The sequence below is a fragment of the Oryctolagus cuniculus genome, chromosome 18, assembly GCF_051225735.1.
Source record: "Oryctolagus cuniculus isolate XC-2025 breed Fujian yellow rabbit chromosome 18, ASM5122573v1, whole genome shotgun sequence".
NCBI lineage: Eukaryota > Metazoa > Chordata > Mammalia > Lagomorpha > Leporidae > Oryctolagus > Oryctolagus cuniculus.
Genome location: NC_142884.1, coordinates 51,741,364 through 51,769,050, shown reverse-complemented (window position 1 = coordinate 51,769,050; position 27,687 = coordinate 51,741,364). Strand labels below are relative to the sequence as shown.

Below are 27,687 nucleotides of genomic sequence, written 5' to 3'. Positions count from 1 at the left end.
GTTCCAGGGGCCAGGCTGTGAAAACACTCCCTGTGGTCAGATGTGGCCCGGGACATGATGGTCAGCCTGGCTGGGGAGTCGGGGACACCAGCCAGCACAGGGAGCAGTGAGAAGACCCCGTGACTAGAAAAGAGCTGGTTGCTTTAATGGATCACTTCTTGGTCTGCCAGCCAGGACCTGCCTCTGGCTGCTTCCCAGAGGCCAAATTGCCTGCAATTACTCATTGGTTGTTTTCATTTTATTCCAAGATTTGCGGTAGCCTTTTAAGGACATCTGCAAAGAGGAAAAAGGGGGAGAGGGGAAAAGGTCACTTGGGAAAAACTGAATGTGGCTATTCAGAATGCAACCCTCCTCCAGCCCTGCTGATGGTCACAGACAACCCTGTGGGGACAGCGCCACCAAGGGGCAGGGCCCACTGGCAGCTTCCTGCTGCGACCCCCTGCTGCTTCTCAGCTCCAGACCTGATGGCCCAAGTGTGGATTGTCACTTACTCCAGGCCACCAAGTGGTCCCAGGAAAGGCGGGAGAAACTAGCATGGGAAATGCAGCCTGGGTCCAGAGGAGAAAGCATCGAGCTCCGGGTTTCCCAAGTGTCCTGCCTGGCTTTTCAAGGCACTCTCACCACGTCTGTCTAAGTGACCCCGGTTTGCAGCCACCATGGCAGCTGCAGTCCTCAGCATCCCAGTTCCGTGTCAACCACATTCCTCCAGCAGCTCACAAGGAGCAAGGATGCTTCCCATGAACACTGTACCATATCCAGAGGCATGGCAACTGTGTAAGAGCTTGGAATTGGGTTCTGAGTGATATTAAAAATCCGCTATCATTTTTTAAAAAATTGGTTTCTCCATGTATAAAACAGCAATCACTGAATTATCCATGGCGTGGAGGGGTTCATTAAGGAAACAAGCAGCTATAAAACACTATTCCCACAGGCTCCCTCCCTGACCCCTGAAAAGACCCCGTCCCTAACAATGAAAAGGGAGCTTTTCAAAAGCAATCGTTTGGGGTTAACACCCGAGGCAGTGGCTGAGGTCTGTTCACAGGTGCTGCCCGTGCAAATATCTGCATTCCTGAGCAAAAGTGTCGAGGGTATAAAGGCCCAATCCTCCATCCCATCGCCAGTGCCGTCAGCGAGACTGAACACCACCTGGGGCTCCCGGGACCCACCTCTGCGATCTCCACTTTCCTCTCCCACATCTTGATGCTCTTCTCCAGGTCCCCATTGAGGATCTTCTCCCGGACGTACACCATCACCCGGGGCGCTCGGAACTCCGCCAGCTGCCTCCGCAACTTCTTGTTCGCAGCCTCAGCTTTGGCCCGGTCCTGGGTGGAGAAAGATAGGTTATGCACAGGGAATCCTGGCGGCACCTGCCTTGTGGACTCCCCGGCTCTGACACCTCTCCTCAGAGTTTCAATGCAGTTCAAAAATAGTAGCTACATTTTCAAAGGGGTGGGGAATCAGAAGATTCCAATTTTTTATAGATCCTGATGTCTGAATCCAGTTCACAAACACCAGTCTAAACCAGTCCTTTCTTTTCCCACCCCTTGATAAAGGAACATTTTTCCTTATTTGGACTTCTTAAATTTTTTCTGTATGTGAAAATGGTATATTTAAGCTTTGATCAGTTTCAATTCACTTTTCTGTCTTCTTTTATTGTAAAATACAATTATAAGGAATGCTGCCATAAATATGGATGTTCAGAGTCCCTGGTTTTTGCTTTGTTTTGTTTTAGATTTATTTATTTATTTGAAAGGCAGAGTTACAGAGAGGCAGAGGCAGAAAGAGAGATTTCCATACACTGGTTTACTCCTCAAATGGCCACAATGGCTGAAGCTGGACTGCTCTGAAGCCAGGAGCCAGGAGTTTCTTCCTGGTCTCCCACATGGATACAGGAGTCCAAGGACCTGGACCATCTTTCGTTGCTTTCCCAGAAGTGGAACAGTTGGGTCTCGAACCAGTGCTCTTAATGGGATGCTGGCACTTCAGGCAGTGGCTTTACCTGCTACTCCACAGTTCTGTTCCCCCACCCCTTGTTTTAAATTCTTTTGGGTTTATACCTCAGAGTAGAATTGCTGGAACCTACAGGAATTTAATTTTTGAGGAAGCCCTATCTTAAATTTTTTTAAATTTACAGTACAATTAACCAGAACACTTCTTCTAATTGAGTGGACTTTTCTGAATTAACACAGTCTTAAATTTTACTTTACCAATTGTTTTGTGCAACCAACACATTCACTTCAAGTGGTCTAACAGTACACAGCGACAAGCTCGCATCACTTTGTTCCCCCATCATGAAGATCTCTTTCCCAGAAATGGAAACAACACCTCTTTTTAGGTATTATGCATTTGTCTAGAGATCTATGACTTTATAAATATTAAACATGCTTCCTTTTTTGACACAGACAATAGCATCTTCTATTCACTTTTACTTACCTGGCTTTTTTTTCACTCAATAAATCCTGAGGACCCTTTAATCAGCACATAAAGGATTTCATCATTCTTTTTGACAGCTGCCTATTTTTCCATATGGATGTACGGTAATTCAGTGAGTCTCCCATAAACAGTCACTTAGCTTTCAGTACTCTGCTATCATAACAAACAGTGGCATGAATACTAATCTTCTGGGTATATATCATATGGTAAATATGCAAGTATAAGTTTACAATTAGTGAACTAAATGTAGTTTATCCTAAATTTCACTAATTGTGAAATTGCTTGTTCTAAGGCTGTGGTTCTCACCTGGAGGCAATTTTGCCCCCCAGAACATTTGGCAACATCTGGACACATTTTTGTCACAGCTCGGGGAGGTGTGCTACTGGCACCTAACAGGTTGGCTAAGGTATTTTGGTCAAGAATGTTACTGAACATGCTACACTACACAGGACAACCTCCACAAGAAAGGATTATCCAGTCTAAAATATCAGAAGCACCAATCAATGGTGGGGAACCCTACCCTAAGCACGTATGCATCTTTTTTTTAAAGATTTATTTATTTGTTTGAAAGTCAAGAGTTACACAGAGAGAGGAAAGGCGGAGGTGGTGGTGGTTTCCATCCAATGGTTCACTCCCCAGATGGCCATAATGGCCGGAGTTGCACCGATCCAAAGCCAGGAGCCAGGAGCTTCTTCTGGGTCTCCCACTTGGGTGCAGAGGCCCAAGGACTTGGGCCATCTTCTACTGCTTTCCCAGGCCATAGCAGAGAGTCGGATTGGAAGCGGAGCAGCCAGGTTATGAACAGGCGCCCATATGGGATGCCGGTGCTTCAGGCCAGGGCATTAACCCCACTGTCCCTTCTATAGTTAGCTTTTTGTTGGCAGGAGAAAGTACCTGAAACTTACTCTTTTCACATTTTTTTCAGTATGTAAAATTATTAGCCATATTATAATTCCTTATATATTTAGACTTAATCATCCTACCTTACTGTAGAGTTGTACCCTTTAATCCACATCCCACCTTTCCTTGTTTTCTCTCCCTCCGTGACCTTGGTAATCCCCATTCTACCAACCTGGGGCAAGCATCTGGCAGAGCAGTTAAGACTTCACTTAGGGAGGCCAGTGCTGCGGCAAAGCAGGGTAAAAGCCCTGGTCTGCAGTGCTGGTGTTCGGTATGGGCGAGGTTTCGGGTACCAGGGGCTCCACTTCCAATCCAGCTCTCTGCTATAACCTGGGAAGCCAGTGGAGGATGGCCCAAGTCCTTGCACCCCTGCACCCACGTGGGAGACCTGGAGGAAGCTCCTGGCTCCTGGCTTCAGATTGGCACAGCTCTGGCCATTGCAGTCATCTGGGGAGTGAATCAGCAGATAGAAGACCTCTCTCTGTGTCTGCTTCTGCTTCTCTGTAACTCTGCCTTTCAAATAAATAAATAAATCTTTAAACAAAAACATACAAAAAAAAAAACCCACTTCACTTGGGCCTGCACCCCATGTAAGAGTGCTTCTCTGAGTCCTGCCTCTGCTTCTTTCCAGCTCCTGGCTAATCTGCACCCTGGAAGGCAGAGTGATGACTCAAGTACTGAGGCCACTGCTCCCCATGTGGGAGACCCAGGCTGAGTTCTTAGCTCCTGGCTTTGGCCTAGCCAAGCTCTGGCTATTGTGGGCATTTGGGGAGTGAACCAGAGGAGAAGAGATCGCTCTCTCTCTCTCTGTTCATCTGTTTTTTTCTTCCTTTGCCTCTCAATTTTTTTTTTTTTAAATCTAAACAAGATAAAACTCCATAGTGTTCTGTCGCTCCCCCTCTTCGTGGAGGAACGACACAGGACCCTGCGCTGTTCTTTCGTCTGCTCGGCCCTCCCCGGGTTTGCTGCTGGTTCTTCCCGGGTTGGCTACTATCCCTTCCACCTCCGTGGAAGGGCAGTTCCCCCTGGCCACATTCCCCACTTCCGCAGGGGAGCGGCACACCGCCGGCCGGCTCTCTCGGGGGCTGCACAGGTGTTCCTTCAGATAGATGTTCCCCTTAGATGTTCCTCGGTGCATGCCGTCTCTCTCCTCCTTTATAGTCCTCCTCTGCCAATCCCAACTCGGCTGCCCACACGCCGAGTACGCTGCTCTCCTCCAATCAGGAGCAAGTCCTACAGTTTATTGGTTGAACTGGAGGCAGCTGTGCAGAAGCTGTTTACTTCTCTCCCAGCGCCATATTGTGGGAGAGCAGATGCATAGAATAAGTCTTAATTCCAGTAACTCAGTCTAGTCCGGGTTGCTCCCCACAGTGTTCTAATTGGAATACCATCATTTCACAGATTAATTGAAGGAGAAGCAACATTTTTAAGATGTTGAATTATCCTAACATAGCTTTGCCTTTTGATTCCTTTGCTTCACAAAGTACAGTCTGGGAGAGAGATGGGACTTAGACTCCCAGCCCAGCCCAGACCGACCCAGAGTCTGCACTTTAACAAGGTGCCCAGGTAGTTGGTTTTCAGCTTCCAGTTTGAGAAGCACTGTTTTAGTTTACCAAGATGCAATCCAACAGAATTAACAGCTTTCAGAATGCAATAAAAACTTGTCATGTGTTCAGTTCTAGCACAGACAGCCAACTGTGGAGATGCCTAAAGATGCACTGAGAATCACCACTGTTATTCTTTTCAGGATGATCAGAGAATATCTAAGATGAAATAAAGTAGCAAGAACTAAGGCATTAAAACAAAAGTACTACAGCTGTACGGGGCAGGCAGCAAAGACCAGGGACTTCAATCCCATCCAGCGCCTCATCTCTGGGTAGAACAGAGGGATCACCGCCAGAAAGGCGGCCCACCGTTCCCACTCCCAGCTCCAGTGCAGGGGTGCACACATTACGTCCGGGGCAGAGGCTACCAGAGCACTCTGGAATGCTGCTAAAGGGGAGTGACTTTATTTGGAGTAGAGTGTGGGAATTCATACCCAAGAATTTTGTGGGAAACAATGGGTATATATTTGGGGTGAACAATTTGGGGGAAGTTAGTGGTTCCATGATATTAGTAGGAATACTCAAAACAGCAGACCAGCAAGATGTTTAACAGAACCAGAGAAAGACACTACTAAGAAGAGCCTAGGGGGCAGCGCTGTGGCACAGCGGGTAAAGCCGCTGCCTGCAGTGCCAGCATCCCATATGGGCGCCAATACGAGTCCTTGGCTGCTCCACTTCTGATCCAGCTCTCTGCTATGGCCTGAGAAAGCAGTAGAAGATGGCCCAAGGGCTTGGGCCCCTGCACCTGCATGGGAGACCCGGAGGAAGCTCCTGGCTCTGACTGGCACAGCTCCGGCCGTTGCGGTCATCTGGAGAGTGAACCAGCAGATGGAAGACCTCTCTCTCTCTCTCTCTCTCTCTCTCTGCCTCTCCTTCTCTTTCTGTGTAACTCTGACATTCAAATAAATTAAAAATCTTTAAAAACTAATAATAATAAAATAAAAAGGGCCTCAAAGACTGGAAACACCTTGCCCCTGCAAAGGGGTCTGACCATACGTGTATCAGAATGTGGAATAATTAATACTTCAGGGTGCTGTTGAAAGCAAAAGAACAATCAGTGAGCGATTAGTAGAGTCTAATAGCTAGGTGTGGTACTGGTAGAGAGAGACCAGCCAGAAACAGGAGGATGGAAAGTCAAAGAGAGCTCATCTGAAATGCCACCATCCAGAGCTGTTACAGAGTTTGTGTGCAAACCAAGGCTGCCCTTGCTGAGGAGCAACGCTGGAGCCTACCAACGACAGGGAAAGCCAACCTTACTGATCCAGTGCAGCCAAGTCACTAAACAAGCAACAAGCAAAAATAGCCAAAAAGGGGTTGGGGAGACATCAAAATCAAGAGTTATCATATGGGGGGGCGGGGGCTAGTGCTATGTCACAGCAGGTTAAAGCCCTGGCCTGCAGCGCTGGTATCCCATGTGGGCTCCAGTTTGAATCCTGGCTGCTCCACTTCCAGTCCAGCTCTCTGCTATGGCCTGAGAAAGCAGTAGAAGATGGACCAGGTGCTTGGGCCCCTGCACCCACGTGGGAGACCTGGAGGAAGCTCCTGGCTCCTGGATTCAGATTGGCCTGGCTCCAGCCATTGTGGACATTTGGGAAATGAACCAGCAGATGGAAGACCCCTTTCTCTCTCTCTGCCTCTGTGTAACTCTTTCAAATAAATAAATAAATCTTTAAAAAAATAATTTCTACCTCTTCATTGTATTCTCTACCTAATGAGACATTATCATCATGTATTCCTTTAATTCTTGTAAACATATCTTCCTTTGGTTCTTTGAAAATCTGGACCCCCTCAAAGGCAGTTTGTTTTGTTTTTCCCTAAGGTGCATTTTCCTGTTCGTTTCTTATCTCATAATTTTTGTTGAAAGCTGAATATTTTAGATAATATAGTAGCTCTTTTTGTTTTTAAAGACTTTATTGCTGTTGCTATGGCATAGCGGGTAAAGCTGGAGCATGTGGGCACTAGTTCCAGTCCCGGCTGCTCCACTTCCTATCCTGCCCTCTGCTGTGGCCTGGGAAAGCAGTGGAAGAGCCCCAAGTCCTTGGGCCCCTGTACCTGTGTGGAGACCCGGAAGAAGCTCCTGGCTTCTGGTTTTGGATCAGCCCACTCTGGCCATTGAGGCTACTTGAGGCATGAACCAGCAGGGGAAGACCTCTCTCTCTCTTTGCCTCTGCCTCTCTGTAACTCTGCCTTTCAAGTAAATAAATCAAATCTTTTTTTTGGAAAAAGAAAGAGAGAGAGAGAGAGAGACAGAGATATCTTCCCTCCGCTTGTCCACTCCCCAAATGGCTGCAACGGCCAGGGCTGGGCCAGGTTAAAGCCAGGATCTTCTTCCAGGTCTCCCACGTGTGTGTAGGGGCCCAAGCATTTGGGCCATTTTCCACATTAGCAAGGAGCTGGATCAGCAACAAAGTAGCTGGGATTCAAACTGGCGCCCATATGGGGTGTTTTAACTCACTGTGCCACAGTGCCAGCCTTAATATAGCAACTCTTGTGTTGTTTTTTAAAAAGATTCATTTGTATTTATTTGAAAGTTATGGAGAGAGGTAGAGGTACACCCACAAGAGGAAAGAGAAGAGAGAGATCTTCCATCTGCTGGTTCACTCCCCAAATGGTCACAATGATAGGAGCCTCTTCCTGGTCTCCTATGTGGGTGCAGGGGCCATACGAGTGGCCATATGAGATGCTGGCACCACAGGCGATGGATTTACCCACTATGTCACAGTGCTGGCCCCAAAATGTATTTTTTAAATAAAGAACCAAATGCGGGTCAGCGCTGTGGCACAGCGGGTTAAAACCCCAGCCTGAAGCACTGGCATCACATATGGGTGCCAGGTCAAGTCCTGCTTGCTCCACTTCTGATCTAGCTCCCTGCTAATGTGTCTGGGAAAGCAGTGGAGGATAGTCCAATTCTTTGGACCCCTGAACCCACAAAGGAGACCCAGAGCAAACTCCTGGCTCTTGGCTTCAAACTGGCCCAGCTCCAGCTGTTGTAGCCAGTTGGGGAGTGAATTAGTGGAGGGAAGATTTCTCTCTGTTTCTCCCTCTCTCTCTAACTCTGACTTTCAAATAAATCAATAAGGGGCTGGCACTGTGGCACAGATTAAGCCTCCACCTGCAGTGTCAGCATCCCATATGGGTGCCAGTTTGAGACTTGACTGCTCTATTTTCTATCCAGCTCCCTGCAAATGCGCCTGGAAAGCAGCAGAAGATGACCCAAGTGCTTGGGCCCCTGAACCCATGTTGGAGACCTGGATGAAGCTCTAGGCTCCTTGCTTCGGCCTGGCCTAGCCTGGGACTTTGTGACCATTTGAGAATGAACCAGCACGTAGAAGATCTTTCTCTGTCTCTCCTTCTCTCCCTGTATCTCTGCCTGTCAAATAAATAAATAAATCTTTAAACTAAATAATAAATCTTAAATAAAAAAAGAAAAATGAAGGTAATTATCTAGGTAATTCTAAAAGACAATAGAATTGCATATTTCTTCTCTTAACTGATTTTAAAAAGCAAGTGCATGAAACAACCAATACATATTAGGAATCTACAACATTTAAACATATATCTGACAGTTACAGTACAAAGGAGGCAGGTTAATATAGAATTGTGTTTGAATAATAAAGTAACCCCTGTTGGTAATTCAAATCCACAGGAAGAAATGGAATCACAAATGGTAAATAATAAGGCTGATAGAACAAACTGAAAGCATTCACACATACTCATCTCCTTTCTTCTTATAACTCTTGGCCCCCTTCCCCCACACCATTTTAAAAAAATTAACTTAAAATGGTTCATAAGCCTAAATGTAAGAGCTAAAAATATAAAACTCTTTAAAACGAGACAGGAGCAAATCTCCATGACATTGGGTTAGGCAATGGTTTCTCAAATATGACACCAAAAGCACAACCTCAAAAGATAAATCAGATTTCATCAAAAAACTTTTGTACTGCAAATAACACCATAAAGAAAGTAAAAGAAAATAAAGAATGGGAGAATGGAGGGTGAACCAACGGCAAAAGGAAGACCTTTCTGTCTCTCTCTCTCTCACTATCTACTCTGCCTGTCAAAAAAAAAAAAAAGAATGGGAGAAAATATTTTCAGTCATTTATCTGCTAAGAGATTGAATCAAGAATATATAAAGAATTATTGGGGCCATTGTTGAGGTGCAGTGGGTTAAGACACCACTTGCAATGCCAATATCCCAAATTAGAGTGCCAGTTTGAGTCCCAGATGCTCTGCTTCTGACCCAGCTCCCTGATAATGCATCTGGGAAAGCAGTGGAAGATGGTCCAAGTCCCTGGGCCCCTGCCATCCATGTTGGAGAATCAGATGGAGTTCTTGGCTCCTGGCTTTGGCTTGGCCCAACCCTGATTGTTGCGGGCATTTGGGGAGTAAACTAGTGGATAGAAGATATCTCTGTCTCTCTGTGTCCCTCTGTCTTTGTCTCTATCTCTCTCTCTCTGTGTGTATCTCTACTTTTCAAATAAATAAATCTTTCAAAAACAAAAAGAATTCTTACATTTCAATTATAAAAATATAAATAACTCAAGTAAAAGCTGAACAAAGCACCTGCATAGGCATTTCTCAAAAAAAAGGGGGGATGGGGGCTGGCGCTGTGGAACAAAGATTAAGCTTCCACGTGCTGTGCCAGCATCCCAAACGGGTGCTGGATCAAGTCCCAGTTGCTCTACTTCTGATACAGCTCTCTGCTATAGCCTGGGAAAGCAGTAGAAGATGGACCAGGTGCTTGGGCCCCTGCACCCATGTGGGAGACCTGGAGGAAGCTCCTGGTTCCTGGCTTCAGATCAGCGCAGCTCCTGACATTGTGGCCATTTGGGTAGATTTGGGTAGAAAAGCAGCAGATGAAGATCTCTCTCTGTCTCTCTGCCTCTCTATAACTCTGCCTTTCAAATAAATAAATAAATCTTTAAAACACACACACACACACACACACATACAAGTAGACAATAAGCACATGAAAAGCTGCTCAATAACATTAGTCATCAGGGAAATTCAAGTGCAGACCACAGAGATACCATTTCATACAACTAGGATGGTCATTGTCCTAAAAGCTGAAATAAGTGTTGGTGAAAATGCACAGAAAAGAGAACCCTCACACATTGCTGAATGAACTGGAAAACGGTGCAGACACTATGCAAAAACAGTTTGACAGTTTCTCTAAATGTCAAACATAGAGTTACACCATGTAACTCAGCAACCCACTTTTAAGTGCATGTCCAAAAGAAAACACATCTACATAACAGCTTCTGTAAGAGGAGAGGCGCTGTGGCACCACAACAGGTCAAGCCACTGCTCGGGATGCCCGCATTCCCTAACAAGTCCCAGCTAACCTGAGCTTCCCATCCAGCTTCCTGCAAATGCACCTGGGAGGCAGCAAACGATGGCCCAAGCACCTGGGTTCCTGCCACCCACATGGGAGACTTGGATGGAGTTCCTGCCTTCTGACTTTGGCTTGGCCTACCCTGGATGTTGCAGGCATCTGGGAAGTGAACCAACAGATGGAAGATATCTACCTCACCCTCTCTGTCACTCTGCTCATTTCAAACAAATAAATAAATCTTAAAAAAAAAAAACCTCAAACTTCTATAAGAATATTAGCATTACTCATAATAGCCAAAAAGTGAAAACCCAAACACCCATGAACTGATGAACAGATACATGAAATGTAGTCTATATATACAATGGGATATTATTCAGGCATAAAAAGAAACAAGGTATTGATAAATACTATAAAACAAACTCTGTATGGTATTCCAAGTTAAGGAAGCAAGTCATAAGATTAGGTGTTTAGTGGTTGAAATGCTCGTATCCCACTTTGGAGAGCCAGGGTTGAATTCCCAGCTCCTGACTCCAAGGTCCCACCAATTAAGAATAAAGAATTCTTGAGTGCTGTTGGACTCCATGAGAGTTTTATTTTGTATGCTGACTCTAGAATATAACCCAGAAGTAAAATGCAGCACTGCAGGTCTTAAGTCTTCAAGTGCCACTTTCTGCTTTGGTGGCCCAGAGCTATTTTGATTTTTATGATCTAGGCTTTCCTAGATAAACAACCAAGGTACGTTGGATCATTGTGGACATGGACTTGAGCCCTTGCAGACAGGAGACAAACATCAGAAATGGTACATTTTGCCCACTCCTACCTCCTCCACTTGTAGGGTTTCTTTTTGAATTTTGTCAAGTAGCTCACTTCTCAGCAAGATCTCTTTGTCCAAATTGACATATATTTCCATTGCTCGATGAAGCTTGCTCTGAAATACAACACGACAAGCGTTGAGCTAAGATGACCTCTCAGAATGGGGAGAAGGATGGCTAACCCTCTGTTAAGTAGGAGATATGCATGACCATTCTGGTCCTGGGGCCTGTCTAGAGTTTCAGAATCCTGGTGTCTGGGGAACTGGCAGGGCGGAGGACCTAGGGGTCTTGTCCTTAGCTGGAGAGGCCAACTGCTCAGTGCCCAAATCCTGCCCCAGTGTTTTCTAAGAGAAACGTTGGGCAAGTCCTGGAACCTCCCTAAATGTGGCCCGGTCCCCTTGCGGAGTTGTGGAGAGGCTTAAAGGAGACTCCCACAGGGGATGCTGAGCTCAGTGCTGAGTGCGTGCGGAACCTCAACAATCAGCTGCCCTGGCTACCTCACAGGGATGCAGAGGCAGGACCACCTCAGTTGCCAGTACCATGCTTGCTCTCAAGCGAGGAAACTGACCCTCAGGGAGATGAAGCAATTTGTCCATAGTCACAGACAGGATCTGAACCCAGGCAGCGTGATTCCATGGCCCACGGGCTCCACCACTGTCCCCATTAGTGAATATGGCTGGGCCTGCTGGTATGAGAGGCTTCCTGCAGGAGTTTCCTGGCAGACTTCCCTTGCATCACTATCCCTTCACCAGTGCCCCAAGGCCCTTGCTTCTTAGACGGGCCCCTTTTGGGGCACTCTCTCTCCCAGAGATGAAGCTAGCCAAAGGAGTTGGGATATGCTCCATTTCACTGAAGACTGGGCAAGGGAAGGAGCCAGTGGTTTCAGGGGGTTCACTCAACACACCCTAAGACCCAGCCGCCCTGTCCCAGGCACTGGTCAGTTAAACCACCTACCCCCTTCCCAGGAGGCTAGCTCACAGCTGGGACATAGGTAGGGAGCAAAATCTTTGCATGAAGAAATGTCAAACTCCAATGATGCCAGGCTGTAGGAATACCAGGACAGGGGCCAGGAAATGCAGGTTTTCCTGCAGAAGGATGCTGGGAAGAGAGCTGAAAAGTTGAGTCAGATATGTCTTGGGGAAGAGGGAAGAGAATGTTCCAAGCTAAGGAATGAGCCTAGGAGAGGAAAGTCTAAAAGGAGCTGAGAGAGCAGGCCCTCCAGTGTCACAATTAAATGGAGAAAAAGAGCCTGGAGCCACCTGGCTGGGTGTGGGAGCACCTGAGAGGACATTCTTCTTCCCATTCCTCCAGGTCCCCCCTTTTTAAAAGATTTATTTATTTGAAAGTCAGAGTTACAGAGAGAGGGAGAGACAGAAATATCTTCCATCTGCTGGTTCACTCCCTAGATGGCAACAACAGCTAGGGCTGAACCAGGCTGCAGCCAGGAACCAGGAGCTTCATCTGGGCCTCCCACAAGGGTGGCAGGGACCCAAACACATGGGCCATCTTCAGCTGCTTTCCCAAGTTGTTAGCAGGAAGCTGGATCAGAAGTGTGGCAGCTGGGATACAAATCGGCACCAGAGGCTACACAATACTGGCCCCACCCCTCACTTCTTTGAGGCACTATAATAATAATGAGAGCCAGCTCAGGGGGTTCAGCTGCCAGGTAGGGAGGCAGGGGCAGGACTCTGCTGCAAACCAGCTGTTCAAAGGGAAGGAAAGGAGGGTGGAGAGATGTTCGCCCAACAACTTGGAGAGGCAGGGTTATGGCAAAGCACTCAGGGGCTCTGCTGGGGCGGAGTCTTCCCGCAGCTGTGATGGGAGCTAAATCGGTGACGCCGAGTCAAGATGTCAGCCACTTAAGGAGGCTGCTTCTAAAAAGGCAAGCACTGGCTTTCCATGGCTTTGTCACAAGTGACCACAGGCTCAGTGCCCACAGCAACCCCTAGTCACTGTCTCACAGTTTCTGGCGGTCCCAGGCCCCAGCACAGTGTGGCTGCACTCCCTCTCCCCCTGGTCCTGCAGGGCTGAAATCAGGGCAATAGGTCCTCCTCTAGGGCTTGGTGCCACCTGGCTGCCGGAAGAATGCATTTCCCCGGAGCTGTGGGACTGAGGTCCCGTGTTCTTTCTATTGCTGGCAGGAGTTTGCTCTCAGCTCCTAGAGGCCACTCTGCACCCAGCAGCGGGGAATTATCTGACCTAGAGAACTGCCCTGTACTTCACACCTCTGACCACCTTTTCCACAGCAGTGCTGCTTGCAAGGGGCTCATGTGATTGGGTAAGGCCCACCTGGACGACCTCCCTGGCTTTCGTTCAACTGTGCCACAAAATAAAACCTAGTCACATAGCAGAAGAGGGCCTAATGAGAGAATCCACCCTATTCACAGTCCTGGCTGGGGATTACACAGGGTGGATACACCAGGGGGCGAGCCTGGGGGACACCCTGGAATTGTACCTACAAGGTATTTGGTCACTGGTTTACAGTCAGCCACGAGGGACTCCCCTCAGCTGTAAACGAGCCACACTTTAATTCTACCACACTCCAGCAGGCAGGGCCTGAGGGCACAAAGTCGGAGAAAACGGTGCCATCTCAACTCCAGCTCACTCAGGAAACTCACCGAGAAGAAAAGACCGTGTCTGTCTTGTGCTAGGTGCTGTTCCCTTAGCACGTAGCCCCGTGCCTGGCCTACTGCAGGGAAGCTGCTTTGGTAATAAAGTTATTCTGTACCTTTTTAACGAGGTCTCACACTTGGGGGTCTGATGGTTAAGTCTAAGTGGCCGCTGCTGTCACTGCAGCCAAACACACCTGAACTGCGAGCAGGTCACGCCACTCTGCTGGCAGGGCGCTGTGTCCAGTGCTGGGGGATAGGAGGACTTCACCCCGAGAGGTGAAGCGTTACCCCCAGGACAACCCCCATTCAAACCCACAATGCACAGCTGTTCTGCCTCCCTTTCCCCTGGGACACCTGAGGACTGAGACCCAGAGCTGAGGAAGCAAGGCTGCTTCTCCCTCCACCCCTTGTCTGTCCACCTCCGCACGCCTGTGGGGTGTCTGCTTAAACACTGCCATCTGTTTAGCATCGAATGCAACAGGCTTCTAGGCACGAGGGCCGCTGGGAGCAGGACTCCAGTGTCCTGCCCGCTGTGGCCTGTGTCACCGTTGTCCAGGTGCTGCCAGCAATCCACACCCCTGTGTTTAGAAGCATCCTGAAGAGCTCAGGCCCTGCGACTGGCAGTTTCATTGTATAAACTGGTATCTCCACCTCCCAAACCCCACAAGACCAGGCAGACAGATCTCATGCAGCATAAGCTCAAGGTCCAGGATGATCTAAGCATGGCTGCCCCAGCTCTCCAGGCAGTGAGGGACTAGGAGTCGGGGGTTAGCTTCTTCCTGAAACAACTGGTTGGGTAAACTGAAGACGGATGCAATGAGCTGAAAGCCGGTGATCCGCGGGATGTGTCTCATGCACAAATTGCAGAATGCCAGTCTGATTTTTCCGCTTATTTATGCCAGGGATGGCAGTTGGGTGGGACACACACTGGAACAGGAGCCCCAGCTCTGTCATTAACGTGTTGCTTCAATCTGGCAAATACCCTGCATCTTTGAGCCTCAGTTTTTTTCAATTTCTAAAAAAAGAAAGAAAGAAAAACACAAGCCTGCTCTAAATACATTCAAATTCACAATTTTTTTTTGACAGGCAGAGCTAGACAGTGAGAGAGAGAGAGAGAGAGAGGAGAGAGAGAGAAAGGTCTTCCTTCTGTTGGTTCACCCCCCAAATGGTTGCTACAGCCGGTGCGCTGCGCTGATCCAAAGCCAGGAGCCAGGTGCTTCCTCCTGGTCTCCCATGCTGGTGCAGGGCCCAAGCACTTGGGCCATCCTCTACTGCCTTCCCGGGCCACAGCAGAGAGCTGGCCTGGAAGAGCAGCAACCAGGACAGAATCTGGCGCCCCAACCGAGACTAGAACCCAGGGTACCAGTGCCACAGGTGGAGGATTAGCCAAATGAGCCGTGGCGCTGGCCCTCAAATTCACATTTTTAAAATGACACTGTACGGGATTAGCACTGTGGCCATATGGGTGCCGGTTCAAGTCCCAGCTGCTGCATTTCTGGCTAGTCCTCTGCTAATGGTCTAGGAGAGCAGTGGAAGATGGCTCAAGTGCTTGGTTCCCTGTACCCGTATGGGAGACCTGGAGAAGCTCTTAGCTCCCTCCTGGCTCCTGGTTTCAGATAGGCCCAGCTCCAGTTGTTGTGGCCATTTGGGGAATGAATCAGCAGATGGAAGATCTTTCTCTGTCTCTCCCTCTCTGTAACTCTGCCTCTCAAATAAATAAATAAAATATTTTTTAAATATTTAAAAATAGAATAAAATTACACTGTATGGGTCAAATAAGCCTACCTGTGAGCTACCTAAGCTCACAGCCACCACTACCACCTAGGCAGTAGGCCTGAGTGGGTAAACCTCTGTGAAGTAATATGTAGTAAACACTTTATGCTTTGCAGACTCAGAGACAAAATTGTAGATATTATGTAGTAACTTATGTTAATAAGAGGGAAAAAAAAACCTCCTTCAAAGGTTTTTATTGAATTTCAAATTATAATAACTGAGTATAATATTTTGGAGTTACAAGTCTACAATGAAAAGAATGGAATTTCAGGGGGAGAAATCAGTTTTGCTTAATTGGGTTTCAAAGTTGTTAGTCTTTCTCATCCAATTGGTTGCAAATGTTCTGTAAAAGCCAGTCTTAGCTGGTGCCACAGCTCACTAGGCTAATCCTCTGCCTGCGGCGCCGGCACCCTGGGTTCTAGTCCTGGTCGGGGCGCCGGATTCTGTCCTGGTTGCTCCTCTTCCTGTCCAGCTCTCTGCTGTGGCCCGGGAGTGCAGTGGAGGATGGCCCAAGTGCTTGGGCCCTGCACCAGCATGGGAGACCAGGATAAGCACCTGTGACAGAGTGGCACAGTGACAGACTCTAAGTGACTGGCTTTGGATTGGCACAGCACGCTGGCCATAGCGGCCATTTGGGGGGTGAACCAACGGAAAAAGGAAGACCTTTCTCTCTCTCTCTCACTGTCTAACTCTACCTGTCCAAAAAAAAAAAGAAGCCAGTCTTAGCTCAAAGTTACTACTGCAATCAGAGGGACACTACCACAGTGACCAGATGGCATGGGCTGCTGGGGACGGACTCCATTCATGCCCGTAGTCCCTGCTTAATTAATGGTGCCTGTTTTCCCTCCCCAAAGGGTTGTATTTGGTTGGTAAGTTTTTCAGTAGTTTTCTGATTTATAGCTAAACCTGTTTTCCTGTACAGGGTTTTAAGTGGTGAAGTGCTTACTACAAGCCTAAATGAAGCCCTAAATGTGGTTAGCTCTCAAAACACCCTGCATAAAAATCACCTGGGGAGTTAAAAACAAAACAGAGTGCACAACTCTCACTCCTTAATCCATTGAAGGTGGGACTACAGCATTGCTATTTTTTTTAAAGTAAAAGCTCCCAGGTGGCTCTCATGGGCATCAGGGTTGTGGAAGCATCCAGGGAATTTTAGGAGCTATGGCTTTGTTGAGTCAAGAGAAACCAAGGGGCAGCGGCACAGTGACAGACTCTAAGTGACTGTGGCGTGCCCAGCGCCCTCTCTGTGGATGGAACGCCGGGGCGGGAAGCCCCTGGGGCAGGTCTTACTTTGTACGTGTTGAGCATCTGCAGGGTGTTTCCAGAGGCCATCTTTAGCCGGATCAGTTCTTGATTCCTTGCTTCAACTGTCTCTAAAAACTGAGCATTCTCGATCTTCAGCTGCTGAAAATCAACATTGTGGAGGGCCTCGCCCACCTCTTCCTTCTACAGCTCAGAAAGAGGAAAAGATGGCACATTCAGTTGTGGCTTCCGAAGGCATGGCTCACATTTTGCACATTTTCGTGGTGAGATCTGGGAGCTCAGTCATGCTCAGTCATTCAACAAATGTATTGGCAGCTGCTTGGTGCCAGGAGTGATGCTGGGCACTGGGGATAGAGGTGTGAGTAAATATAGTGTCCTCACCCTCAAGGAGCACACACTGGGAGGGGAGGGAGGGGGATGCCTAAACAGGGCTGCAAAGGAAGAGTAGGAATGGGCCCTTTAAAGGTTTTTAAGCCTGAAGACCCCAGAAAAAGCAGCACAAAAATCCCCCTCCTTTGATTATGTGATATTTCTGCCCTGTGGGTAGGTCAGTGACCTTGCCTGGCCCCCGCTCCATTCATCTGCCTGCCAGGTCTATGCCATCTTTCATCTGTGGTAGGCCCTGCGTTCTACTCATGCTGCACTAGCTCCACGATGGATCTGCCTTCCCTTCCCCAAACAACACAGCAATTACTTTAAGCCCTGGTATGCCCGCCCTCCAGCTCCAGTGCTCTGCCTGTTGCCAAATCTGCAGGCCATCCCTCTCTGCTGAGCTTCTGGATGCTTTAGCTACAGGGTCCTGGTTCCTGCTGCCTCTGTATAGCAGTTCTGATCCTCGCCTTCTCTCACAACACCACTCCCTACCAGTCTATGAGCTCGTGAGGGCAGCCATGTCCCCGTCATCCCTGTGCAGCAGTGACTTTTGGTTAAAGGTCATCCATCCAGTCTCTATCTCAGCCTAAAGCCCCTCTTCCAGACCCCCAAGTTTGGGTAAACCCCTGAGGACCAGGAACCCATGATGTGTGGGTAGTTCCACAAGGGCAATGTTTTCTCTTACACTGAACTCAAATCTCCTTGTGGGGCATCTCCATCCCTACCTCCCCTCACCCCTCCTCTGCCCTCCACACCCTTCCAATCTGTGTGTTGTCTCTTCCCTCAGCAGCCTTGAGTGCTTGACAGTGGCCGTGAGCCTCCTGAGCCCATAGTCCTTGGTCCTCCAAGGCAGTTTCTAGTTTCCTTTCCAATGGGCTTGCTCTCCATGTGAGCTCCAGTTTACCGGCTCTTTCAAGGGTAGAGTTCACACTGGGCACAACACTGCAGATCAGGACTACCCAGAACAGAAGAGAGCAAGGCCAGCCCTTTCTTGGTCTGGGCACCGTGTTTTTTTGAGGGCAGCCTCAGCCACAGCACCACCTCCAGCTGAGCTGACTTTATCAGGTCCTCTGTGTCTAAGTCACCCTACACCTGTGGATATTTGGGGGGATCCAAGTGGAGAGTCCGATCTTTGCCCCTAGTCACTTCATGTCATTAAAGCATCCCTGCTTGTTGAGGCCTCTCTGGATTGCAAGTCAATCAAGCAACAGTCCCCTAACATGTCAGTTCTCCTAATGGATCTTGCATCGCTGTCAGTGGCCACGTCTGATATGCATGTCATCAGTGCTCATTTTTCAGTTTGTATCCATAACACAAACAATATTGAACTAGGAAAGGATAGAACCTCATCTCACATTCTAGTGACCTGGAGCCATCCTTGCATTACTGCCTTTCATCAGGATCCTGTTCAAAGGTGTAACTGTACTGCCCTGTCCAGCTCCTCAAAGGGGTCAACAAGTATGCCCTGAGGGCCTGTTAAGCTCATGCCAATGCTGTCCACAGATTTGCCTGCACACAACTGTATTAGTTTCTTATTGCTGCTGAGCAAACTAAACACAGTACTAAAACAATGCAAATTCATTATCCTATAGTTCTGGCAGTCAGAAGTTTGAAGTGGGTTTGAGGGCTAAAACAAGGATGTTGGCAGGAGTGCTTTCCTTCCAGAGGCACTAGGAGAGAATCTGGCCACTGGCTGTTTCCAGCTCCTAGAAGATGCCCATATTCCTTGGCTCATGGCCCTTCCTCCATTGTAAGGGCTTATCACTCTGATCTCTGCTTCCATTATCAAATCTTCTCTCACCCTCTTGCCTCTATCTCATAAGAAGAGCAAGTACATGGGGCCCACCTAATCCAGGATCCACCCTCCATCTGAAGATCATTAAATTAATCACACCTGCAATATCCTTCTGCCATGTAAAGTAGCCATATTCACAGATTCCAGGGATTATAACATGGACATCTTTGGGGACCCAGTATTCAGCCTACCACAGTAACCTTAAAAGAGTGAGAAAGAGGGGCTGGTGCTGTGGCATAGTGGGTAAAGCCACCACCTGCAGTGCCAGCATCCCATATGGGCACCAGTTCGAGTCCTGCCTGCTCCACTTCTGATCCAGCTCTCTGCTATGGCCTGGGAAAGCAGTAGAGGATGGCCCAACTTCTTGGGCCCCTACACCCACATGGGAGACCCGGAAGAAGCTCCTGGCTCCTGGCTTCAGATCAGTGCAGCTCCAGCCAGTTGGGGAGTGGGCCAGCGGATGGAAGACTTTTCTCTCTCTCTCTCTCTCTCTCTCTCTCTCTCTCCTTCTCTCTGTGTGTAACTCTAACTTTCCAATAAATAAATATTTTAAAAAAAAACAGAAAGAGAATCACGTACCTGCTTCAATTGCAAAAGCATTTTTTTCCTTTGAACTTTGAGAGAAACATTTTTCAAACGTAATTTATCCTTCATATTATCCTAAAAAAGAAAAACGTTATTTTAATCCATTTCTGTTCTTCTTCCCTGTAGGTTTGAAATGTTGTTGGCCTGGGGCTGCAGTCCAAACCTCGAGGCCTAACATACAGTCACTTATTTTCAGGTCCTTTTCCTTCTACCAAAGCTGGTGTTGCAATGGAGTTTCATTCATGACCAAGGAGCAGAAATCAGATCTACTCCATGAAAATCTTTTACTGCTTTTAAAGTCAAACAATTTGGGGTATAGGACTACTGTGGGAGCCTTTCCTGGCAAAGTGATCTAATAGTCCTTTGGTCTTTTATTCTCAAGGCAGTTTAAGGGTTAGTAACCCTATGTAATTACGTAAATTATGTAACCCTACATGAATATTTCTGGAATCCAAAGCTTGACGTTCCATAAAACCTCTGGAAATGAAGAAGCACCTTCCTCCTCCAAATTCTCCTCACTTCCTTTTGCCAGACAAAAGTCCATCTCCTTATAATAATGGAACTCAAAGGGCATGAGATTTTCCTGCCTTGCTCCTTGAACCAGCCTAGCCTCACACCTGTCTCAAGAAAATACTTCAGATCTTGAGACAACAGCAATAAAAAGAGGAAGTCCATCTGAGATATTATTACTATTCATCCTGTCGGGTTCATTTTAGCCATGATAAACATGCACTGAAAACACATGTACACATGCGCACACACCTTGGGGGATGTGAGGAACCTGCACCTCCAGGGGACCACGTGGAGTCAGCTTGCTTCACATGGATCACGTCTGTGCCGTCGCTGTAGGCATCTATTCTCTCTTTCTAAGCCCTCAGCACTGACCAACTTACCCTCCGGCGGTTCATGTCATCAAGGTACTTCATCACTTTCTGAGTGGCCAGAATACTCCCCTTCTTCTTGGATATGGTTTTTAGAATATCTTTTTCAAAGTCATGTATTGCTTTCTGGACTTCAGCCCCTCGAATTTCAGCTTCCTCGATGATAGCCTAGAGGAATCAACACAAAGGGAGAAAAGTTTCCAGAGTTTCTCAAGGACACATCCTCGAAGGATATATAAGTTCCCATGCTTCCTTGTGTCTTAAAATTTTTTAAAAAAGATTTATTTATTTACTTAATAGGAAGAGTTAGAAAGAGAGGGGGAGACAGAGAGAGAGAGATCTTTCATCTGCTGTTTCACTCCCAAATGGATGCAACAGCTGAGACTGCTCCATCCAGGTTTCCCATGCGGGTGCAAGGGCTTAAGTACTTGGGCCATCTTCCACTGTTTTGCCAGTTGCATCAGCAGGGAGCAGAATCAGAAGTGGAGCAGGTTGGACTGGAACTAGCTCCCATGTGGTATGCCAGCATCTCAGGCTACAGCTTAACCCACTGCACCACAACGCTGGCCTTGCCTCCTTGTGTCTTAACACATAACATAATGCTCCTTTTTAGTTTTAGAAAGATATCTCTGTCTCTACCTCTCTCTGTAACTCTGTCTTTCAAATAAATAAAACAAATCTTCAAAAAAAAAAGGAAGAGGAGCAGCTGGGACTAGAACCAGCACCCATATGGAATGTCAGCACTTCGGGCCAGGGCTTTTACCCGCTACACCATAGCACCAGCCCATGCTCTATTTCTAATCCAGCTCTCTGCTATGGCCTGGGAAAGCAGTAGAAGATGGTCCAAGTCCTTGGGCCCCTTCACCCATGTGGGAGACCCAGAGGAGATTCCTGGATCCTGGCTTCCGATTGGTGTAGCTCCAGCCATTGCAGCCAATTGGGGAGTGAACCAGCAGATGGAAGACCTCTCTCTCTTTCTCTCTGCCTCTCCTCTCTGTGTAATACTGACTAAAATCCTCAAAAAAGTTATAGTATTCATAAAAAGGGAGAAAAAACAAAAACAGGATCTTGGCTATCTCAATAATTATGTATTCCTATATCTGAAATATTTTATCCATTAAGAATTATTTTATATAAAAATGTGAAATGACATACATTAACAATGAATCATAGCTGTGCAGAAAAAAATTAATATGGGAGACAAAGCAGCATGCTTATATACTTCTAGAACTTGAAAAAGATGTCATAAATGAGTATGTACACTATATATTGATACAGAACGACATTGTTATACCAAAGAAAATAGTTTACAAAATAACAGACTTTTGAAATCTGAAATTCGGGGGAGAGCCTGGCATTGTGGCACTGTAAGCTAAGCTGCCACCAGTGATCCTGGCATCCCATATCAGAGCAATGGTTTGAGTCCCATCTACTCAGCTTCCAGTCCAGCTCCCTGCTAATGCCCCTGGGAAGGCAGAAGATGGCTCAAAAAAAAAAAAAATACCATAATCCTTTGAGGTCATGCTAAGTCCCATGTAAAGCTCCAACTCTTCACAAATTCCTCTTTGACCACTATTGCCCATAATGACCTCTCTTTGCACTTGAAATTTACTTCACACAATGTATCAAGCCAGAACAAGGCTACCAACAGGAACAGACCATGGTGGTACATGCTATGTATGAAGGGTAACTTAAGGATTTTCCACCCAATTTACTGACTTAAATCTCAAACTTCTGGTGGTAATAAATAATTATTGTAAATGTGTAAGGGTATTTCTTGGGGCCGGCGCCATGGCATAGGAGGTTAATCCTCCGCCTGAGGCACCGGCATCCCATATGGACACCTGTTCTAGTCCCAGTTGCTCCTCTTCCAGTCCTGCTCTCTGCTATGGCCCGGGAGGGCAGTGGAGGATGGCTCAAATGCTTGGGCCCCTGCACCTGCATGGAAGACCAGGAAGAAGCACCTGGCTCCTGGCTTTGGATTGGCGCAGCTCCAGCTGTTGTGGCCATCTGGGGGGTGAACCAACGGAGGAGAGACCTTTCTCTCTGTCTCTCCCTCTCACTGTCTGTAACTCTACCTCTCAAATAAATAAATAAAGGGATATTTCTCATTATTGTGGTTACGTTTTTTTAAAAAAGCCATCTTAGAAACATACTGAAACATTTAGAGATAAGTGATATGTCCAGGACGCATTTCATAATAACTCAATGGGGTGAGGGGAAAACTGGTTGAGACATCGATGAAACAGGAGTGGCTACACATATCTTGGGGCTGAATACTCGGGTTTATTGAATTCATCTCTACATTTGTGTATTTTAGAAAATTTTCCATTAAAAAACAAGTTTGAAATCTGTTGTCTCCCCAAGCAGGTGGTAAGTTCCTTAAAGGCAGGCCCTCAATTTATCTAGTCCTGCTCATGTTTCTTCCGAAGTGTCAACAATGTCATGGCCATACTTCAGGCACTTCTTGATGAGGTGGCAGTGGTAGCCCAGGTGGTAGAGCCTACGTCGAGAGAAAGGAATACCTCATGATGTTGCAGGTCCCGTTCTGCGTTTGCCCTCATGTGACTTATTTCATCCTTTGTGTCTTCCAGTTCCTTTTGCACAAGCTCAAGTTTTTGGTCGACACTGAGGCCTACCACTCGGTCTATACCAGTGCGGGTCCTGGATCTTCGCCTGCCCCGTAACTGCAACCCCCAAGAAAAACAAAGCCATTGTCAAAGCAGAATCAGTAATAAAGCATTCCAGGCTAGGCTTCAGAATGATACCTTGGGCCTAGCAATTACCCCAATGACTGTCAGAGGGCATAAACTCATGACAAATGGGTACTGGGTATTAGGCCTGAGGTGACATGCATTTTACAAGTCATTGTCAGGCTCTGCAAGGGCCTGCGTTTGACAATGAACTGAAAATAAATAAGGGAAGCATGCCTCAAGGGAGGAATGACCATGAAGCCACTGTGGACAAGCATCCAAGTCAAAGTCAGTGGAAGCCCAGAGCTGGGTGCTTCCTGAGCTGAGCACAGAGGAGAAACTGCATCTAGGGGTACAGTGTTCAACAAAACAGACAGACAGGAATCTTGGATTTCCTATGTTTTTAAGGCAAAAGTGACCTGTGGGAGGTCCCGGGAATGTATGGGCCTCAAGGAGAATTTGTCTAATCCTCAGAGGATAGATCCACACAGCAAGGTCATTTGAGACAAACGCCCACACCAAGCCCACTTTTCCCCTTTACACGACTGGCTGGGTGTTGTGAACTGCTGAGTCTCCTAATTTAGGGGAGCTTTCAAATAAACCGAGATATTCAGGGGAGAATTTATGATGAACTGGACCCAATTCCCTTCACACTCACGTGAAAGAGAAACTTTGAAAGAGAAGGAAGAATCAAAAATAGATCAGGGAGAGAGTGCTGTGGCCACTGGGCCAACGAGGGTGCACCAATGGCAGATACACAAATAGCACTTGCATTTAAGGGCACAAACAATAAAATCACCATCTTCATTGTGTACCTGTGCAAATTCTGCTGCAGATAATTTAATATCTGATAAGCGTGGGGGGTGTTGATCCCTGGGCTCCAGTTTAGTGTAATATTTCTCAAACATCTCTGTCTCAGTTTTGAGAGCAGAGTTTCCATAGCTGCAAGACAGAGGGATACTTGGGTAAGTTCTCCGGGTAGGAGTTCAAATCTCAAATACCTCATATTCAACACTTATTAGCCACATATGATCTTCTGCAAGAGACATGATCTCTTGGTACTTTAGTGTCTTCATCCATAAAATGGGAAGAACAATAGCACCTACTTTTAGGATTGCAACAAGAGATGTAAAGCCTACTGGACCACACCTGGCACAGAGTAATTTTTACTTACATATTGACATTTTTCTTAAATATTTAATGAGCCACCTAGTTCAAATCACTGACATTATATTGAAAATTGTTGTTGGCCAGCGCCATGGTTCACTAGGCTAATCCTCCGCCTGCGGCGCCAGCACCCCGGGTTCTAGTCCCGGTTGGGGCGCCGGTCCTGTCCTGGCTGCTCCTTTCCAGTCCAGCTCTCTGCTTGGGCCCTGCACCCGCACAGGAGCCAGGAGGAAGCACCTGGCTCCTGGCTTCAGATCAGCGCAGCGCGCCGGCCGTAGCGGCCATTAGGGGGGTGAACCAACGGAAAGGAAGACCTTTCTCTCTCTCTCTCTCTCTCTCTCTCTCTCTCTCACTGTCTAACTCTGCCTGTCGAAAAAAAAAAAAAAAGAAAAGAAAAGAAAAAGAAAATTGTTGTTACCAGTTTTATCTTCAAGCACCATCTAACCATCTGGAAATTCCTCCTGAATTGTCACATTCTTGAAGTGACGGACACACAATTTCCAGGTGTTTTCCTTAGTTTCCGTTTCTCACTCTTTGATTTCCGGCACCCCTTACATGAAAGTCTCCACAGGGAGTTTATCACAACCTGTGGAAAACTTTGCATGATGGTTTTTAAACTAGAGATGACCCACTAATTTATCCTACACACACCAACATGATGACCTCTTTAACTTCTCACATATATAACATACATGTTATGCATGCGTGTGTATATACACATGTGTATGTAAATGTGGACGTGTGTGACCAGCTTTGATGTTTTCATTTGGTACTGAGCTTACTCCTGTTGACTGACTTTTCAGATTAGTGGGAATGGCTCAACAGAAAGCACAGCACATGACAGTGGCTTGCTTTTCAGCACTTACCATGCTCCCAGGCTAGTCTGGGGAGCTGCCCCTGAGCCTGAGGCCCAGCCCTATCACTGACTAGCTGTAGGAAGATAGAGAAATGACCTAACCTTCGTGTCTTTGTTTCTCACCCACCTCCTGGGGTTGCTGTATTATTACATAAGGTCACATATATGCAAAACTCATGGCATATAATAAGCATTCAAAAAACCAGTAGCGGGGCTGCCACTGTGGCATAGCAGGTAAAGCCACCGCCTGCAGTGCCGGCATCTCATACGGGTGCCAGTTCAAGACCTGGCTCCTCCACTTCCGATCTAGCTCTCTGCTATGGCCTGGGAAAGCAATACAAGGTGGCCTAAGTGCTTGCACCCCTGCACCCATGTAGGAGACCTGGAGGAAGCTCCTGGCTCTGAATTGGCGCAGTTCTAGTCATTGCGGCCATTTGGAGAGTGAACCAGCAGATGGAAGACCTCTCTCTCTGCCTCTCTCTAACTCTTCCTTTCAAATAAATAAATAAATATTTTTCTTAAAAAATTTTAAAAATAAAACCAGTAGCTATCAGTAATAATATCTCAGTTCTGACCTAAACTGCTTATGGATGTAGAGATAACATCTCCTCAACTTTCATATCCAGGATATTTTGTGTGAGCCCAGTAAGTTGTACCTCAACGACATCAAGAGATCTTTTTTTAAAATTTTTTTTATTTGATAGGTAGAGTTACAGACAGTGAGAGAGACAGAGAGAAAGGTCTTCCTTCTGTTGGTTCACTCCCCAAATGGCCGCTATGGCTAGCGCTGCGCCGATCCAAAGCCAGGAGCCAGGTGCTTCTTCCTGGTCTCCCTTGCGGGTGCAGGGACCCAAGCACTTGGACCATCCTCCACTGCCTTCCCGGGCCACAGCAGAGAGCTGGACTGGAAGAGGAGCAACTGGGACTAGAACCCGGCGCCCGTATGGGATGCCGGTGCCGCAGGCGGAGGATTAACCAAGTGAGCCAGGGCGCCGGCCCCAAGAGATCTTACTAACTAATTAACTTGCTATAGTAGATACAACACACACTGCTAAAATAAAGAATATTGGGCCATTCTTCACTGACTCCATGCTTATACCTGGTTCACACCCACGTTCCCTCATATTAAAGCCATTTCAATAGCTTCCTTTCCAGCCTGTTGCCATATTAACTTCATCGTAGAATCTTAGCACTGGAAGGGGGTCCAACCTGCCGGGTCGGCAGCTAAGCAGTCTGCGCCAGACCCCCTTCTACACCCCCCGCCCAGACTCACACACCTGCCCCGTCCCCCCCCCCCCCCCCCCCAGCCCTGGCCAGGCTCTCCGAGGCAGCCGAGATGAGATGAAGAGGCAAAGACGAGTCCCTTCCCCATTTGGGGGCTCTCAGTCGCCCCCTGACTGGGGCGGGGTGCTGCGGGCGGAGGGTCCACGGTGAGGAGGGGGGCCCCAGCAGCCGGCGGCCGGCCGGTACCTGAGCTCCTCCACCAGCCCGCAGAGCTGGATAACAGGCAGCTCGCTCTCCTCCCCTGCCTGGGCGTCAGGGAGGGCGCTCTCTGCGTCTTCCTCACTCGTCATCCCGTCAAAGCCGCCCCGACCGAGGAAGCGTGTGCCTAGGAGCGCCCGAGACCCGCCGTCCTGCGTCACTCAGCCTGCGACCACCGCCTCGCCGCGTCGCCCAGACGACGGGACGCTGCGGGAGGGGCGGGGCTTCAGTCAACCCCGCCCCAGCTCTCCCAGCCAATCCCGGCGCTGACAGAGAGAGCTAAGGCACGTTGAATTTAACATATTTATGTATTTATTTATTTTCATCTTATTTGAATGAGAGAGACAGAGTTCTTCCATCTGCTGGGTCACTCCCCAGATGCTCACAACAGCCAGGGCTGGCCCAGGCCAAGGCAGGAGCCAGGAGCTCCATCCGGGTCTCCCACGTGGGTGTCAGGGGCCCAAAGACTTGAGCCTTCACCTCTGCCTCCCAGGATACGTATTAGCAGGAAGCTGAAATCGGAAGCAGAGCAGGGACTTGAACATGGAGTGCAGTATTCCTAGCGGCTTCTTAAAGCTTGGGCCGCATGCCTGCCTCATATTTCTAAAGTTGACAGTAGTAATCACAACTACAGCTTGCTCAGCCAATGTCTTGGGCATCACATTTAGCATAGTTTACGTAAATTCTAACAAGAATCTTGAGATAGTACCTATCATTCTCTTTATTCCTCAAACAAGGAAACTGAGGCCCGGAAAGCTATAATATTTGTGAGGGAGGCTGATGCTGTAGCGTAGCAGGTAAAACCACCACCTGCAGTGCTGGCATCCTATATGGGCACCCATTCGAGTCTCGGCTGCTCCACTTCCTGTCCAGCTCTCTGGTATGGCCTGGGAATGCAATAGAAGATGGCCCAAGCCCTTGGGCCCCTGCACCCGTGTGGGAGACTTGGAGGAAGCTCCTGGATCCTGGCTTTGGATTGGTGCAGCTCCAGCCGTTGCAGCCAATTGGAGAGTGAACCAGCGGATGGAAGACCTTTCTCTCTGCCTCTGCCCCTCTGTAATTCTTTCTTTCAAATAAATAAATAAACCTTTTAAAAAAAGATTTTTGAGGGTGGCTTCTCTCCG

At 47.7% G+C, this 27,687-nt stretch overlaps 1 protein-coding gene across 6 annotated transcripts; it reads right to left on the bottom strand.

The window, feature by feature from the left end:
• Nucleotides 1-121: 121 nt before the first annotated feature.
• On the bottom strand, nt 122-26,787 carry CFAP263 (cilia and flagella associated protein 263). 6 transcript variants are annotated; one of them, XM_008257353.4, is made up of 9 exons: nt 26,552-26,787; nt 23,874-24,000; nt 22,891-23,052; nt 20,378-20,533; nt 19,479-19,559; nt 16,760-16,915; nt 11,093-11,200; nt 1,167-1,322; nt 122-273 (listed from the first exon to the last, which is right to left on the bottom strand). In XM_008257353.4, the coding sequence occupies exons 1-9, from the start codon at nt 26,653-26,655 to the stop codon at nt 217-219; spliced, it is 1,107 nt and encodes a 368-aa protein (XP_008255575.1). In that variant the 5' UTR covers nt 26,656-26,787; the 3' UTR covers nt 122-216. The 6 variants fall into 6 exon arrangements, 5 of the variants coding, with proteins under 5 accessions (XP_008255575.1, XP_089175854.1, XP_008255576.1 ...); XM_089319728.1 differs by lacking the exon at nt 11,093-11,200; XM_008257354.4 differs by lacking the exon at nt 16,760-16,915.
• Between the last annotated feature and the right edge of the window lie 900 nt (nt 26,788-27,687).

Excerpts from the sequence above, each read along its gene's own strand:
- CFAP263 (XM_008257353.4), bottom strand. The coding sequence starts at position 26,655 with ATGACGAGTGAGGAAGACGCAGAGAGCGCCCTCCCTGACGCCCAGGCA. Across the intron at positions 11,201-16,759 it reads AGATGCTCAACACGTACAAA|AGCAAGCTTCATCGAGCAAT; the intron begins GTAAGACCTGCC and ends GTTGTATTTCAG. Across the intron at positions 1,323-11,092 it reads AAACCCTACAAGTGGAGGAG|GACCGGGCCAAAGCTGAGGC; the intron begins GTAGGAGTGGGC and ends TTCTCCACCCAG.